Source organism: Myotis brandtii, unplaced genomic scaffold (assembly GCF_000412655.1).
Source record: "Myotis brandtii unplaced genomic scaffold, ASM41265v1 scaffold123, whole genome shotgun sequence".
Classification (NCBI taxonomy): Eukaryota; Metazoa; Chordata; class Mammalia; order Chiroptera; family Vespertilionidae; genus Myotis; species Myotis brandtii.
The window spans coordinates 4,963,139-4,978,369 of NW_005354291.1; the positions used below are offsets into that span (position 1 = coordinate 4,963,139).

Genomic DNA, 15,231 nt, shown 5'->3' on the forward strand with positions numbered 1-15,231 from the left:
TTTTGGGTAATAACTTTTCCACTTATCAGGAATGATATTAGTTTGCTTCCTTCCAGCAGTGCTCATAACTTGACTAAATAAATAGACTGATATGAGGGAATGCAATCTAAGGGGACAGATATCACAGGACTTTGCCATGCTCCTGTACAGGGACCCATTTCAGTCAGTGAAGACTTGCCTGCCCATGGGGGCCTTTCTGCGCTGTGTTTCAGAAAAGACAATGTGATGTGTGCAATCCTGACTTTAGTGCATTGGGATACTCATCACCCACAGGCGTCCACCTCATCCTAATTAGACTTGGTCTGCCCGGTTCCTGTTCGAGGTCTAAATAAGAGGTCTTTTTACTGATAGAGTGTTCATGCCACATACCATGGAATCTCCTTAATATTTTCCCCTGAAAGCATTTTTATGCTAGTCAGTGGCTCATGTAGGTAAATTAGAAGTTGATTGGCACAAATGCAAATGTTATTGCATTAATGAGTGGCCATAATTCCTTTTTCCTTTTCCTGCATCTACAATAACTTGTTTTAGATTGCCTGGCAATTAGCAAGTCTTACACATAATTGCAGGTCAGAGGAAAATATTTCTTTATCATGCAGATAGACGTCACTGGAATCGGGATTCCACACTGGAGTCAGGATCCGGTCTGATGGACCATCTTGGAACACTAGACCTAGTCCTAAACTGCCTGCCTTTGAAAAGTCACGCCCCCAGCGAGCTCCAGTTCTGTTGCCTTTGCCTCCTGTCTAAAGCACCTTTGTTTTGTTTCAGCTGGCAGGGTTCATCTACGCCTGTTATGTTGTGAAATGTATAACTGAAGAAGAGGACAGCTGTAAGTACTAAAGCTCTATTCTGTTTCTTTCAAGCTCAAAGCATCTTCCCAACTGCCTCCTGCCTAGCCTTCCTCGTGCTCAGACAATGTCCCCCAACATGTCATTAGAACAGGCGATAAGCCTTTCGTATCCATAGGGCTCAAGTGTTTTCATAAAAGTATAGAGGATATCAAAACAACTGGGGAAGGATTCATTTTGAAAACATATTTCTTTTTTATTGGAAAGTACTGTTAAGATCTTATAACAATTCAAGTAGGAAATAGGAAGGGGCAACTGGAGATGGAAGTGGTTTTTCAAATTGGTTAACTTGACTGTTCTGTTTCTATAAACCTTTTATTAGGTATCGATAACTAATCAGTTTTACCCAGGACTACAAGCCTTAACAATCAACAATAGTTCCTAAAACTCTCACAAGAATTAACTTCGGATTAATTCAAGAAGTTTGTCTTCAGGAAAGCAAATGTTTATATTTCCTTTTTGTTCCTACTCTTGGATGCAAGTGGCTAGAACTCCGTGTCTGAGTCTCAGCGTTGAGTCCTATTGCTTGGTCCAGAGTTGAAACGGCAGTGCCCTCCTGCAGGCCTTGAGTGGCTCCACTGTCCTCTGCTCTTCCAAAAACAGCAGGTGCAAGGTTTCACTCCGCCCTTGCACCTAAGGATCTGAAAGAGGGGGATTGGAAAAAGACTTCGAGTCTCTCTGAGTGCTATCTTGGATACTTGCCCATGTACCTATATTTACTCAGGGAAAAAATCAAATTGGGAATCATGCTTTTTGGTTTCCAAAAATATTCATAATGATGGGGTTTTGAGACAGAGGGGAAAAAAGTCAAGAATTCACTGCTCTTTTACAGGATGATTTGAGGAATACACAGTACATAGTTTATATTATTTTATGTATGAAAGGAAATGATGGCCCTTTTGCTAAAAAAGCATTTGTAAAACATTTTTCAGTGTATCAAGTGCTCTGTGAGGCTTTGGAGATTTTAAGATTGGTAGCACACAATCTTTTACCTCTAGGAATTTACCATCTGGTAGGAAGAAGCAATCGTGTGGACAAATGAGTATAAAACCCTCCAGAGTGCATAGTGGGGGGAAATAGGAAAGGGACCAGGATAATCGTTATAGAGAAGGATACTCTTACACTCTTGAGCTTGGTCTTGAAGATGAATAGATGAAAGATGACTAGGGTAGCCAATGTGGGAGTAAGGTGATTCCAGGTAAAAGGTGAGAAAGCACCAAGGCATCACATAGCTGGTCATGTTGGGAGCACAAAAGCCAAGTTAATATGACTGGGTTGTGTTCTGTGCTAGAGGTGGGCATCCAGAGAAGATTAGAAAAGAGAGCGTGGATGAGACAATAGAAAAATGGTATGACAGAGTAAGGAATTTGGACCTTATTTTGTATAGCATGATGGCAAATCAATTGGCAGGTAGCTTATAAAAACAGAATAATATAATCAAATTTGTACTTGAGAAAAATCCCAGTGGTGTCAGTGTGAAGGAAAGACCAGAAGCAGTGGGACAGATTAGAGAAAGGGAGACTTGTTAGACATCATGACAATGACTGAGATATGAGATCATGAGGTCTGGACCGGGTTGTAGAAGGACAGCATAGATATGATAGGAGACATGCTGAAACAGAGTGTTAATGGGCTATGGGTGGTACTGTGTAAGGGACAATGAAGACACTGATAGGTTCCTGGGTTTCTGGTATAAGTGAATGGGTACATGGAAATGTCACTTGAGGAAAATAGAATGGGAATGTGAAAATGGGTTCCATTTGAACAGGTTGAGATGAAGATGCCTAATGAATATGCAAGAGAAGACATCTATGAGTACTTGTCTTATGCACAAAAGATGTATTCCAAGTTAGGAAGGGTAATAGATTAATGGATTCTTAAATGCATGGACCCCACAAACTATGGAAGTGCATTCAGATATTACCATGCAGTGTTTTTGTGCCAAATCTTTAATGAAAGGAAAGTCTACAGGTTAAATTTCATATGAGAGTTGAGTTCCTTTGGCTATAATGATTGGTTTCATTTCACAATGACACCAGTGCATTTTTTACTTCAGAAAATACTGACACGCCAACTCGCCTAGACAGATAATCAGTATCTCTCAAGAATAGTATCTCCCAGAGGGGACCCTAGAAATACTGGTTCCACAAGATATACTGCTCAAAACTAGATCCCAAAGCCAAATAAGTTTGACACTGGAAATTTAGAATGTACATTTACACAGTCACATCTTTGTGACCACTGCAATAAAGAAGTATATTCAATTTTTCTTAATCCACGATTGAGCCGTATTACATTGGATGACATATAGTGAGGCCAAACACAGATCACAGCGAGAAGCCACAAATCGTTTTGCAGTTTTATTATACTCATAGTGTCCTGGGGCGAACACTTCATGCCACATAGGGCCACACAGAAAGCTCCAAGGTAGATCACAAGGCAGAGAGAGAGAGCAAACTGTGGGCAAACACCTTTACTGTGTTTTTTTCCATCTAAAGAAATGGATAAGGCAGGCTAAGCAGGTTGAGTACTAGCTAGCTAACTGTAAAAGTGGCACCTTGTGAAGTGCATGTTCACTTGACTATTAAAGAATATAGTTTGGGGCTATCTAAATACCACATGATCTCACTCACTTGTGGAATATAAAGAACATTATAAACTGTTGAAAAAAAATAGATACAGAGGCAAAGAAGCATAGAACAGACTGTCAAACTACAGCAGAAGGCAAGGAGGGTTGGGGGGCTAAGAGATCAACCGAAGGACTTGTATGCATGCATATCAATGGGGGAAGGGAGACATGTATTACTATTTATAATACCTTAAACAATAAGATAAATAAAATCTAAAAATAAATAAAGTCTCCAGGTATTTTAGGTGAGCTAGGGCTTACTTGGGATCAGCCAGTGGTCATTTTGTAGATGTTAAGACATCAATTTACAAAAGTTAAAAGTATAATAATAACCCAAACACCTGAACACAGAATGCTTTTTCATAAGAAGTCTTAATATTCCAGAGAATTGGAGTTCCAGAAAACACATTTTAGGGAATTCACCCTAGATCTAGTTTTGGCCAAAAGCAAATATGTTTTGGAAGATCAGGTTTATCTTTCAAGCATCTAATCAACTATTTTCCCAGAGACTCTAAAATAATGCTTATGTCTTTATATGTATTTTGACCACGATACTTTATCTTCCTTTATTAACCCAACTTCTCATAGGCAAGTTTTATCATTTAAGTCTTTTTGCTCAGTGGACAAGATATGAATTACTTTTCCTATTTTTATATCCTAGTAGAATTACCTTAGAGTTCACAGGACTAAACAGCCTGCTGGAGATGCTCCTCTGGGCTACTTCTCTGTCCAGACAGTTATGAGTATTGAGTACAATGCTTTCATTTAATATTTTCATGTATTGTCATAGTCTTGGTCATTTGTATGTTCATCTCTAGACTGCCTAGAACACATGACTTCCAATGCTTAAGGGTAAAGGTTTGAAATTTCGGTCTAATTTTTGGTAATTATGTCACAGAGGAAATTATTTTGATCCTTTAAAAGCATCCTGGCTTGTTGAAAATCAAACACACACACACACGCACACACACACACAGACACGCATATGCGTGTACTCACAGAAAGTAAGCCCTGATGTATGGGACAGGTTTAATGTCTGAGTCATCGGGGAAGGGCTGGGTCTCTGTGTCTGCTCCTGCCTGCTGTGGATTTGTAATGAAGCATCCTGGTAGGAGTGTCGTGCAGGAGGAGGTGCTACCTACCTGCCTGCCTAGTGGATTAAGTTTCCATCCCTCAGAGCCCCGTTAGGAACAGAGAGCAGTTTGGGTTCTGTAACTGTGCTGAGTGAGGTAACAGCCTAAGTATGGCAACTGGAAGATTACAGTGTTCTTGGTGTCAGTATGAGGCTGGCCAGCCATGGGCTCAGTTTTGACACCTCAGACCTCAGCAGCAAGTGTGGCGAGGGAGCCGCAGAGACCTCTGGGGGCGATGGAGAGGGTTCGGACTCAAACTTAGATGCGGGAAATAGCAGTCAACCCTCATTGAACTAGAAGGAGTGAGATTGCAGGCACGTCAAATGCCTGAGAATTTTGTTTTTCTTATTTCTCCTTTTAAACAGGATCTCAATTGCTTTTCTAGAGCCCAGTTTGATGAATATTTATATGGACATTTGAATGCAAAGTTATTGATTTTTCCTATGAAAAAGCCTGGACCTTGAAGCTTACGTCTCTTAGCCTTTCATTAGCTAAACCAGAGCCACAGCCTTTCATTAGCTAAGCCAGAGCCACAGCCTGAGAGGCGGCTGGCTGTGCAGACTCACAGGACGCCACTGCCACCTGCTGTGCTTCCCGGGAGATAGCAGCCACCCTGGGAGCATAGGTGTCAAACAGAAAGATGGGACACTCCTGCCCCCAAGTATTCGTCACCCGGGGCTGCAGTGGTAAAATACAAAAACTGGGTGGCTTAGCCAACAGAACTTTATTTTCACACAGTTCATAAGGCTGGAAGTCCAAGATCAAGATGTTGGCAGGTTTGGTTTCTTCTAAAGCCTCTTACCTTGGCTTACAGATGACTGGCTTCTTGTTTTGTCCTCACATGGACTTTCTTCTCCGTGTGTACATGGCCTTGGTGTCTCTTATTCTTCTTATAAGGACACCAGACCTATTGAATTAGGGTCTCACACTTATGGCATCATTCAACCTTAATTACCTCTTGGCCTCATCTCCAAATACAATAACATGGGAGGTAAGGCCTTTAATATATAAATTGGGGAAGAGAAGAGACACAATTCAGTTCATAACATCCCATATTCACACCACACACACACACACACACGCACACACACACATCATGTGGCTCCCAGATATTTGAAAATATTTATGTGGCACAGAGTTGGGCTACCTTGGCTCACTGGCCCATCGGCTTCCTGTGGGTAAGAGGGTCCAGGCTACAGTGCCAATGACCTCTGGAGCTCCATGCTCACCGTCTCCAGGCAGGAGCATAGGGTCAGCACCTCCTGCTTGGGTCAGGGTGATCTGCCTTCCAATGAGAAGCTTCTCACCAGGAAACAGACCTGGGACCCTGCTCCAGAGGGTATGCCTTGATGCATGGACCCTATTTGAGTGGGACAACTATCCCATCCTATCTTCCCTAATAATAGACAAACATGTAAATTGACCGTCCCTCCGCTACACTCACCAGCCAATCAGGAGAGTATGCAAATTAACCCAACAAAGATGGCGGTTAATTTGCATACGTAGGCCGAAGCAGCGGAGCGATGACTGAAGGCTTCAGCCGGAGCGAAGGCCTGGGTCCCGGGTGCTGGAGGAAAACCAGTGCCGGCAGCCAGGGGAAGGGAAGGCCTATTGCATGAATCTCTTCGTGCAACGGGCCTCTAGTCCTGTATAATAAAAGGCTAATATGCAAATTGTCCCCTCGACTGGGAGTTCAGCCCCTCCCCCTGGCCGGCCTGGCCTGATCACCCCGATCAGGGAGGACCAGCCGGACCCCACCGGTGCACGAATTCATGCACCGGGCCTCTAGTTGTTTTAGATTTGTTCATGAAAAGGCAGCCGTGTGTCTTAGGGGGAAAGGCTTCTCCAGGAAAGCAGACACCCCTTGCTGAGCCGTCTTTGTGGCTGGCTCTGCACCACACAATCTGGTGCCAGCCGTGCTGAGTTTTCCTTATGACCTCTGGTCTTTTCAACTTGTTCTCTTTCACAATAGTCTGTGGAAGAAATAAGATGTTCTGAGATTCCTGGTCTGATGTGCCTTTTATTACATACTATGCAGCTCTTCTCTCATTTAATCCTCAGTTCTGCACCACAGTCAGATGCCTACTTCAGTGATAGGACTAAGAACATATGTCTCTGCTTCATTAGCATCGTTAGATTTAAAAAAATCACTGATCCATAATAGAAAAAAAAAATCATTTCATTTCTCAATTTTTATTATGCTTTCTTATAAACCTTTTGCTTCATAGCTAAGCTAAAACTAAACATCAGTCCTCTTTTTAAAAAATGGGTCCATTTTTCTAAGTAGACACTATCTTTTCTAAAAGAGATCTGATGTGTTATTAAATATTCAAATAATCTGGAAAAGGTTATGGCATGTCATTTTAAAAATATATTCTAGGGGACTTATTTTTTGAAAAATGAATTCTAGATGTTTAAACATGTAGACACACACATGCAGGAACCAAGCAACCAAGCACGAGTTCATAAAAACCTGTCCTGAATTCTTTAAACCCACTGGCCTTGGGATAAAAGTCCCAATCGATTTATAGAATCTTTCATTTGAAAAGCAAACCACAGGAAATTATTCAGTTCTCTGAGGCTAATAATTTTCTGTTATTTTTGTTTGATCTTTTTCTTCTAAAGCCTGCTGGCCTGCGCGTCTGTGTATTGAACTCCATTCTGTATGTTTTGATCATTTTTCCTGTTTGCCAAGATCATTGGGTTTGGATGCAATTCTTTGAGCACAATCATACACTCTCCCACCTGTGAGGGAGGCTGGGGGTGGCAGAGGGGAGCAGGGAGGGCTACTCCCCCATTTAAAAAGATTTGTTTCTTCCTGTTTATAAAAGATTGCATGTTGGCTGCAGAATGTATAGAAAATACAGATATAAAAAAAATAGAATGCCCCCACAATTCTGAACTGATTCTCAGCATTTTGGCATATTATATGTCTCCTGGTCTTCCTTCTTTCCTCCCTTCTTTCCTTTCTTCCTTCTTTCCTATCTATCATCTGTCCATCTACCTGGTTGTTAGGGCCACACCATACATCTGTTTGTTAGCCTGCGCTTTCTTTCTTGTTACTTATATAAATCACTCTATATACATAACCTCAGGGGCAGGCAATTAGCTGTTTAGAAAAGGTGAAAACTTCTTGGGTGTCAGGTTGTCAGGTAGAGTTATGAGAATTATGTGTCTATTTTACTTTTCAAGTGTCATACTCAAGCAATCAAATGAAAGCATCATATATTATTGTTTTATCATCTCTTTATAACATTGTTTTGGAATTCTGAAAGTGACTTGGTGAAATAATATTGTCCATATCTGCCAGCCTCCCTCCCAAAACAAAACTTGCAATTACTTTCCCCATCTCTGAACAGAATCACATATTATCCGAGACTGGAGCCCCAAACTTTTAATGCTGCTGATCTCTAGCCATGCTCTTCCGAACTGTATGGGGACAAGGTAGAAGGTGTCATGTTGCTTCTTCTCCAACTCCCCAAAGCACAGCAGCTCTGCATTTATTTAATTTTATGACTTTTTGTCCTACTTAAGATTTCTTTTTAACTAAGAATGCTGCAGGGCTTTAAACAATGGAAAACTATTGCCTATGGCTCTATTTCAACACCTTAACTTTATAGATCCATAAGGACTAATTGATGTGTCCAAGGTCACGGAGCTTGTTTGTGAACTTTTGACACCGATACAGCACATATTGACTCCTTCAGAGTAAGAGCGTGTTAGGGATGCCACTGAGGACCACACCTGTCTTGACCACGGCTATATCCCCAGCATCTAACATATCCCCTACCTAGAGCAGGACTCAGTAAGTATCTGGGAAACCAATGATGCATCATTCAGCTCTGCACAAACATTTCCTGGACTATTTGGAAACTGCCAAGGAAATGTGACATTTCCTTAGACCCCAGTTTATTCCAATTAAATGAATAACCAATTAGCATAAAGCCCCTTTTGTCATTTTCTAAGGGAATAAAAGGAAAAACAAAAACATGCTGTCATATGTAAAAGACTAAATAAATGATCGACCCCTGAAACAAATGCCCACGTATACATATGCCTCCTGTCAATCACAGGCCAGTTCCTGTCAGTGGCAACAGCATTCCCCAACAGTGAGACAGAGCGATTTTTACAGTAACTCTCCCAATATTAGCGCTGCTCTCTTTTTCAGCGTACTGTTAAATTGCTCCCTCTTGTGGTCATTGAAGAGAAAAGAAATGAGCTTTTGTCTTTCAATTTGGATATTCGGGTCAAAGTTGAGTCTGATTCTTCAACAATTACTTCTTACTCTCCCCCTTTTCTCATAATGTCTCCTCCATTATACTATACTGCTTTTTATACACACTCACGCACACATTCACACATAAACATGTGCACCATGTCATCTTTAAATAAGGCTTATGTTTCCAATTCAAAAATATGAAGAAAAGAAATGATTCATTCTCTATCTTTTGTTGATTCAATACAATAGGGACCTTGATTCTAACTTTAGTTCATGTGTTACAGAAGCAAGCACCAGGCCCTTGTTTCTACAGAATCAATATTGAGGCCTTTGTTTATAAAGAATCAGTGTTGACACTATTCAGACTAGCAGGGGAAGGCCTTTCACTGGGGTGTAATAGAGGAGGTATTTCATTTAGAACAATCAAGCCATCCAGTAGAAGAATCATATTCAAGTGTTATAATCAGACTCAATAGAAAAAGAAAGCCAGAGCATGTGCACGGGAGAAGTGGTGACATTTACAGAAATGATTCCATGAAGTATCTTCTATTCTGATGTTCTGATCATTCTTCTTCTTTCTTCCCATTTTGCGATGCCCCGCCCACCTGTCATGGGGTTCTGTATCTGTTTCCTCACCATCTCTTGAAACTCGCATGGATAACGACCTGAGAAAGAAAGCAGCTGAGTGGCAGCAAAAAAATAGGATGCTTTTAGCACCAGGTGTAGATCTACGTGCTCGAAAAATAAAGTTGCTGTGTCCCTCCGGCCCTTCTGGAAAGAACAAATGAGAAGCAGACCGCGTGCTGGCACAGGAAGCACAACTCTGAAAGCCCTGGGGCTGAGAAAGGAGACCGCACTTTAAAAGTTCATCTTGTGATAATGAATAATGCTGGCGGGGGTGCCCACTTCATTATGCCCAGTTGTGCTTTCCTTCTGGAAGAGGCAGCTAATGGAAACAGGAGGCTGGGCTTAGCTATTTCCTTTCTAACAGCAGGGGGACTGAGTACTGCATCTCTAAGGAAGACCACCGGGTATGCAGAACTGAACCGTGAGCATAGCGCTGAAAGAGCTCCTTGTAGGTAGGCGAGTGTAAGGGAAACCCTCAATCCTGGGTGACATTTAAACGAGGCTGTTCCAGCAGCGGAGAGGCGGCTGGGGAGGCCTCCGCCAGGACTGGGTGGCCTTCTGTCGCAGGGAGTGAAGGAGAAACAAACTAGAAGCTCGCAGGAGGTGAGGTTTGTTTAAATAATAGAAAGTAATTAGGCTGAAGACAAAAATCAGCGATGGCATTTTATAATTACAATTAATTTAAAGGTTAATTTCCTTTGGTGCTAAAATCTTATTTAAAACATTTACCAGAAAAGGAAATTAGGATGTTACTATCAAGAGGCATAGAGTGCTTCTGGGAACCCATGCCTATTATCACTTGAAATTAGGTTAGGCCCAAAGTGGGAATTTCAATTCATTTCTGTGTAATAATAGACAGTGGTCAGGGCTCAGAGTCAGCAGGGTTGGCTGGGGCGGGCAGTGCAAAATTTGCATTTTTGGCTTTGTTGGTTTATGGGATTAATTGCAAGTGTTTCCAACAAAGGATCTTAGTTTATACATGAATAGTCCTGACATAAAAAGAAAATTGGATATGGATTGCTGCTTTTGTAACTAATGAAGTTGATGTTGAAAGAATTCCCAAGAGCAGAGAGGCGAAAGGAAGCCCATAGTCACACATCCATACACCTACATCACTGAAATGAAATGAATGGGGTGACAGTATTTCTATTGGCTACAAACCTGTCAATCCTATTCCCTTCTCCCAGGCCCTCCCTTTCCATCACTCTGTTTTCCAGTTGGGAATTGTCATGCCTTGGGTTTCAAATGCCATATATATACATATATAAAATACACACATATACCCTATTCAGCAGCCCATCTCCCTGGGAACTTGACTAGAAAAATCAATGCATAATAGTAGCAATAGCCAGAGGGAATTAATTCTTCTGTACTAACTTCCCTGCTCACTATGCCTTTGCAGATTTGCTCTTTGTAAATATTTTATTGGTATCACTGGCATGTAAACCAAGCCCAGCAATATGGAATTGTGCAGAACCATAGAGCTATGAACAACATTAGCAATCACCTACTCTAATCCTCTAATTTTAGAGGAAAGGAGTGCTCCAACACTTGCTCCAAATCAAATAGTCATCTAGAGGCAGAACTGGGAGCAGACATTAAGTTTCTTGATTCTAATTATATTTTCCACATCACTTTGCTGTGATACCTGAGATAGGTTCTTTCAACACATTGTTCTCGAGAACCACCCTGTGGTAGGCTGGGGTTAGTCTACTAGGGATGAGGCAGGAACCAAACAGATACTGTCTTTGCCTTCATGGTACTTATGGTCCAGCACATGGTTCACACGAGATATTACACCGAAGTGTAATGAGCCATCAGACAAGGAGAGTAGGGGGTGCAGTGGGCATGCACCCAGGGGCACCTGGCCCAATTAAGACTAGAAATGATTCCCTAAGGAAGCAACATTTCAACTGAAACCTAAAAGATAAATCTTTGCTATGTACAATTAGCAAAAATAGATGTGCCTTTTTAAAAGAGGACTACATTTTTTATCTATATTGACCAAATATACGCCATAATTCACACAGGAGTAATCTCAAGTGTTTTTAATGAGCTCGATATAGCAAATCTAGTTTCGACTTTCCCAACTATCAATAAAAAGGTTAGAGCAACGGCTGGACATTCTCTTTCCTGAAACTGCAGCAGTTGTTCTAAGAAAAAGATGATCCATTTAGGCTCAGAAGCTTTGTGAGTTTCCTTTCTGGAGGCTGCAAAATGATGCACAGATTATGTTAGCAAAAAATGCAAGGCAAGAGTATTTCTCAATTGGAATATTATAGCATGCATGCTTTGTTCTTTATTTCCGTAATATGCGTACATTAATGTGCCCACACCCAATTAAAGCCACTGCATCTAAATGGGCTGTGCATTCTAAATATATTCTGGAGGTCAGCTGAGAAACATACCCAATCATGTCTAACTAGCTCACCTATTGCTAGTAATAACTGCTCTCAATTTCAACTGAAAGGCATGTCATGTATAATTGAAAGCAGTTCTAACAGGGGAGAACAAAACACTGGTGAATCTAATCTGTCCAAACCGCATGGCACAAAGCAGGCCCAGGCACCTTTAAGGTGTTTAGTTACTGCATCATGTTCTGCATGCTTCTCCACATCTAGCGAAAGATATCTGAATGCATCATTTTCTGACTCATCACTACTCACTTCATAAAAACCCTTGACTTTCTTCCTCAGGGAGGCTCATTTGGATCATCTTCCTTAGGCGCTTCTCCACATCTACCGAAAGGTATCTGGATGCATCATTTTCTGACTCATCACTACTCCATAAAAACCCTTGACTTCCTTCCTCAGGGAGGCTCATTTGGATCATCTTCCTTAGGGAGAACGAAGGGTTCTTCATCACCAATATCAAAATTATCTGCCTGACCGTGAACCCCTATCTTTGCTCCCACCTTGTTCTCTTGCCTCCCTCCTGGAGAAACGTATTAAATCTTCATTTAGGGGCCTCCCTCCACTGGGTCCCTTAGCCTTCCTTCCTTCCTACATCCATGTCTGATGAGGCTCAGACTCAGTTTCTCCACCCCCAGTCCTGGGTGGCTGCACATTGCCGGAGAAAGCAACGAACACGGCTGGGTGCTCTCTCCTGCCCAACACTGCTTTCACTCCCCTGCTGCTGACAGTGCCTTCACTCCTTCCACTGACTCGCCGCAGGACCCGTTCCAAACCTCTCCAAGCCCCTTAAGCCTAAGACCAAAACCTGAGGAAATCAATGCTATCAAACAAAAACTCCTTGCTTTCCCCAAGAACCTCAACAACACTCCAAACCAGCAATTATCCTGTTGCCTCCTACAGCCCTGCCCAAATCCAAGCGGAGTAGGTACGCTTTTCCTCTCCAAAGAAGCCTTCCACCAAGCATTGGCTTATGTCCTCCTCCTCATCCAGGAGGCTGAACTCTCAGTGTCTTTATTCTTGTTCACTCCATTGGATCATTCCTGTCCCTGCATTCGTGCCTAAGACTCACAGACCCCAGACCAGGCTGGTCCCAGCCTCTCTGTGTCCTAAGGATAATATACGGGGTGATGGCCAAAAATATTTGGAACATGGAAACTCAGATACACGTAGTTTCCTTATATGAACTGTATTTCCTTTTTTCTGCATTTCTACATTTCTATGCCTATTGCTTGTCAGACCACAGTTAACCAATGAAGTGGGCATTTAGAGGATTTCCATAGACCTACATCAGCTTTCGCAGCTTCTGCTGATAACTTCTACTAGTATACTGATGTCATACCATGTGAAACTCTAGTAAATGCTAATGGAAAGTTCTCATCCTCTCAGTAAAGAACCTAGATGTGTGTTCGAAAGCATAGCTCAAATAATTCTCTTTGTATAAATCTCTTACGAAAGGAGATCAGATCCCAAATCTATCCACGATGTCTTTAATACACTTGCCTGTAAGTATTACACGCATATGATTCTCCCAGTAACCCTATGAAGTTGGGATTGTTTTATCATCCCCCCCTTACGGAGGAAGAAGGTAAGACTCAGAGCAGTTGGGTCCTGCCTGTGGGTAAGATGCCGGTAAGAAGTGAAGGCACAAGCTAAGCCCTGGTCTTCGACTCCAAAGCCCTCATTCTTTACGCTACTTCACAGCGTCCCTGTGATGTGTCCGAGCAGTGGCTTTTCTTATTAGAAGACTCTTCAGTAAAGATCCCGGTCTCAGCAGAAAGCCAGCGTGTGTCTCCCTGAGAACTGGCAGAAAGAGACAAGAGCAGAAACACAGAACAGTTTATCAGGTGGCACTTGTATTTCCTTTTTTGTAAGTTTTTAGAACCTAAAGCTCAAAGTGATTACTCACACTACTTCTCATTAAAGAAATGTTTTATTTATTATGACACCATTATAGGGACTGCTTTTCACTTTCCTTTTTTAGCATATGTGAATGTGTTTCCGAGTTTAAAATACTAAAGATCTGATTCTGAGACAACCAAGAGGGAAACATGCAAAATAAGACCCTAAGACCCGGAGGAACAGGGTCAGGGAGTGAAGCGTCTGTAGTGCTGGAGGGAAGAAGTCTCATTTCATTCACTGCGGCTTCGCCTGCCAGAGTGCTCCATAGCATCGCACTATAGTGACCTTTCAGGCAATCACTGGATAACACACCCCATCCTCCCAAGGGGTTGTGCTTTCCTAATCGGAAAAAGCAATGCTCAGATCCCACTCAGGGAGGTTAGCCTAGACCGAGCACCTCAAGCTCACACCGTGAGCTGAGTTGGTGCCACTAAGAAGTCTACGTGGGACAGAGGTGGTTCTCTTGGGCCTGGGGTTGGTTGTGTTCTAAATTCCTTTTGTGCCACTGGGGAGAAGTACCCTGGAAATCCTTACCTGCAGAGATGATGGATATACACTCTATTTCCATGGGCCCACACAAATTCTTTAATGTCTTCCAGTGGGTGCTTGTAAATATTTAGGCATAGCTTTGTGTGAACTGCCTTTCAAATGTTCCCTTCATGGTCTGTTCCAGCTCTGTCCAAAAGGGAGAATGTTGACTAGGGACTTTGTCATTAATAACCAAGGTACAATTTTATATTACAATACCGCACTGCCAACATGTATTTAAAAAGGCAGTTTTAGGTTTCCTGAGCTCAGTGTTCATCATTAAAAGGTTTCAATAAAAGGGAAACTCACAACAGGGAATATATTTTAGCAGAGGATATTTATTCAAAAAGCATTTTTCTTTTACTAGATAATTTCTAATGTCTACTATTGTTAATGCTATTAAATCATAGTTATTAAAATGATATGGCACTTTACTAGTACAAAATAATTGGACCTCCCTATGCCTCCATAGGTCAGATGTAAACACACCCATACTGCAGATAGGAAAACCAGGGCAAAAAGAAAACTCTGTAGTGATTGCAAAGAAAACAATAACAATCCTGGATTGTCTTCATTGGACCCAAGGCAAATTCCTCCAAAGAGACAAAGATTAAGAAGTACAAAGTTTATTGTCTCACCTTCTACCCAGTTGTATACCTCTGTTTTGGATGCTATAAACTGGCCAGAAAGGTAACTGTGTTTTTTCTATGAGTTCTCAACATACCCAACACTTGATAGCATTTATTAATGAACTAGAGGCCAAGTGCACAAAATTCTTGCACTCTGGGGGGGGGTGGGGGGGAGGGCCCTCAGTCCGGCCTGCACCCTCTCACAGTTCAGGAGCCCTCAGTGGGGAGCGGGCCTAAGCCATCAGTCAGACATCCTTATCACTACCTCGGAGGCGGGAGAGGCTCCCGCCACCACCACTGCG

At 42.0% G+C, this 15,231-nt stretch overlaps 1 protein-coding gene across 4 annotated transcripts in view; it reads left to right on the forward strand.

The window, feature by feature from the left end:
* NKAIN2 (Na+/K+ transporting ATPase interacting 2) overlaps window positions 1-15,231 on the forward strand; it is an 805,068-nt gene that overhangs the window by 774,091 nt on the left and 15,746 nt on the right. For all 4 annotated transcript variants that reach the window (XR_001360684.1, XR_313172.2, XR_001360685.1 and 1 more), the window contains exon 5: window positions 772-832. Coding sequence is in view for 1 of the 4 variants with exons in the window: in XM_005858952.2 (XP_005859014.1) it covers window positions 772-832 (61 nt within the window). In the remaining 3 variants the exon portion in view is untranslated. The remainder of the gene's footprint in view (window positions 1-771; window positions 833-15,231) is intronic.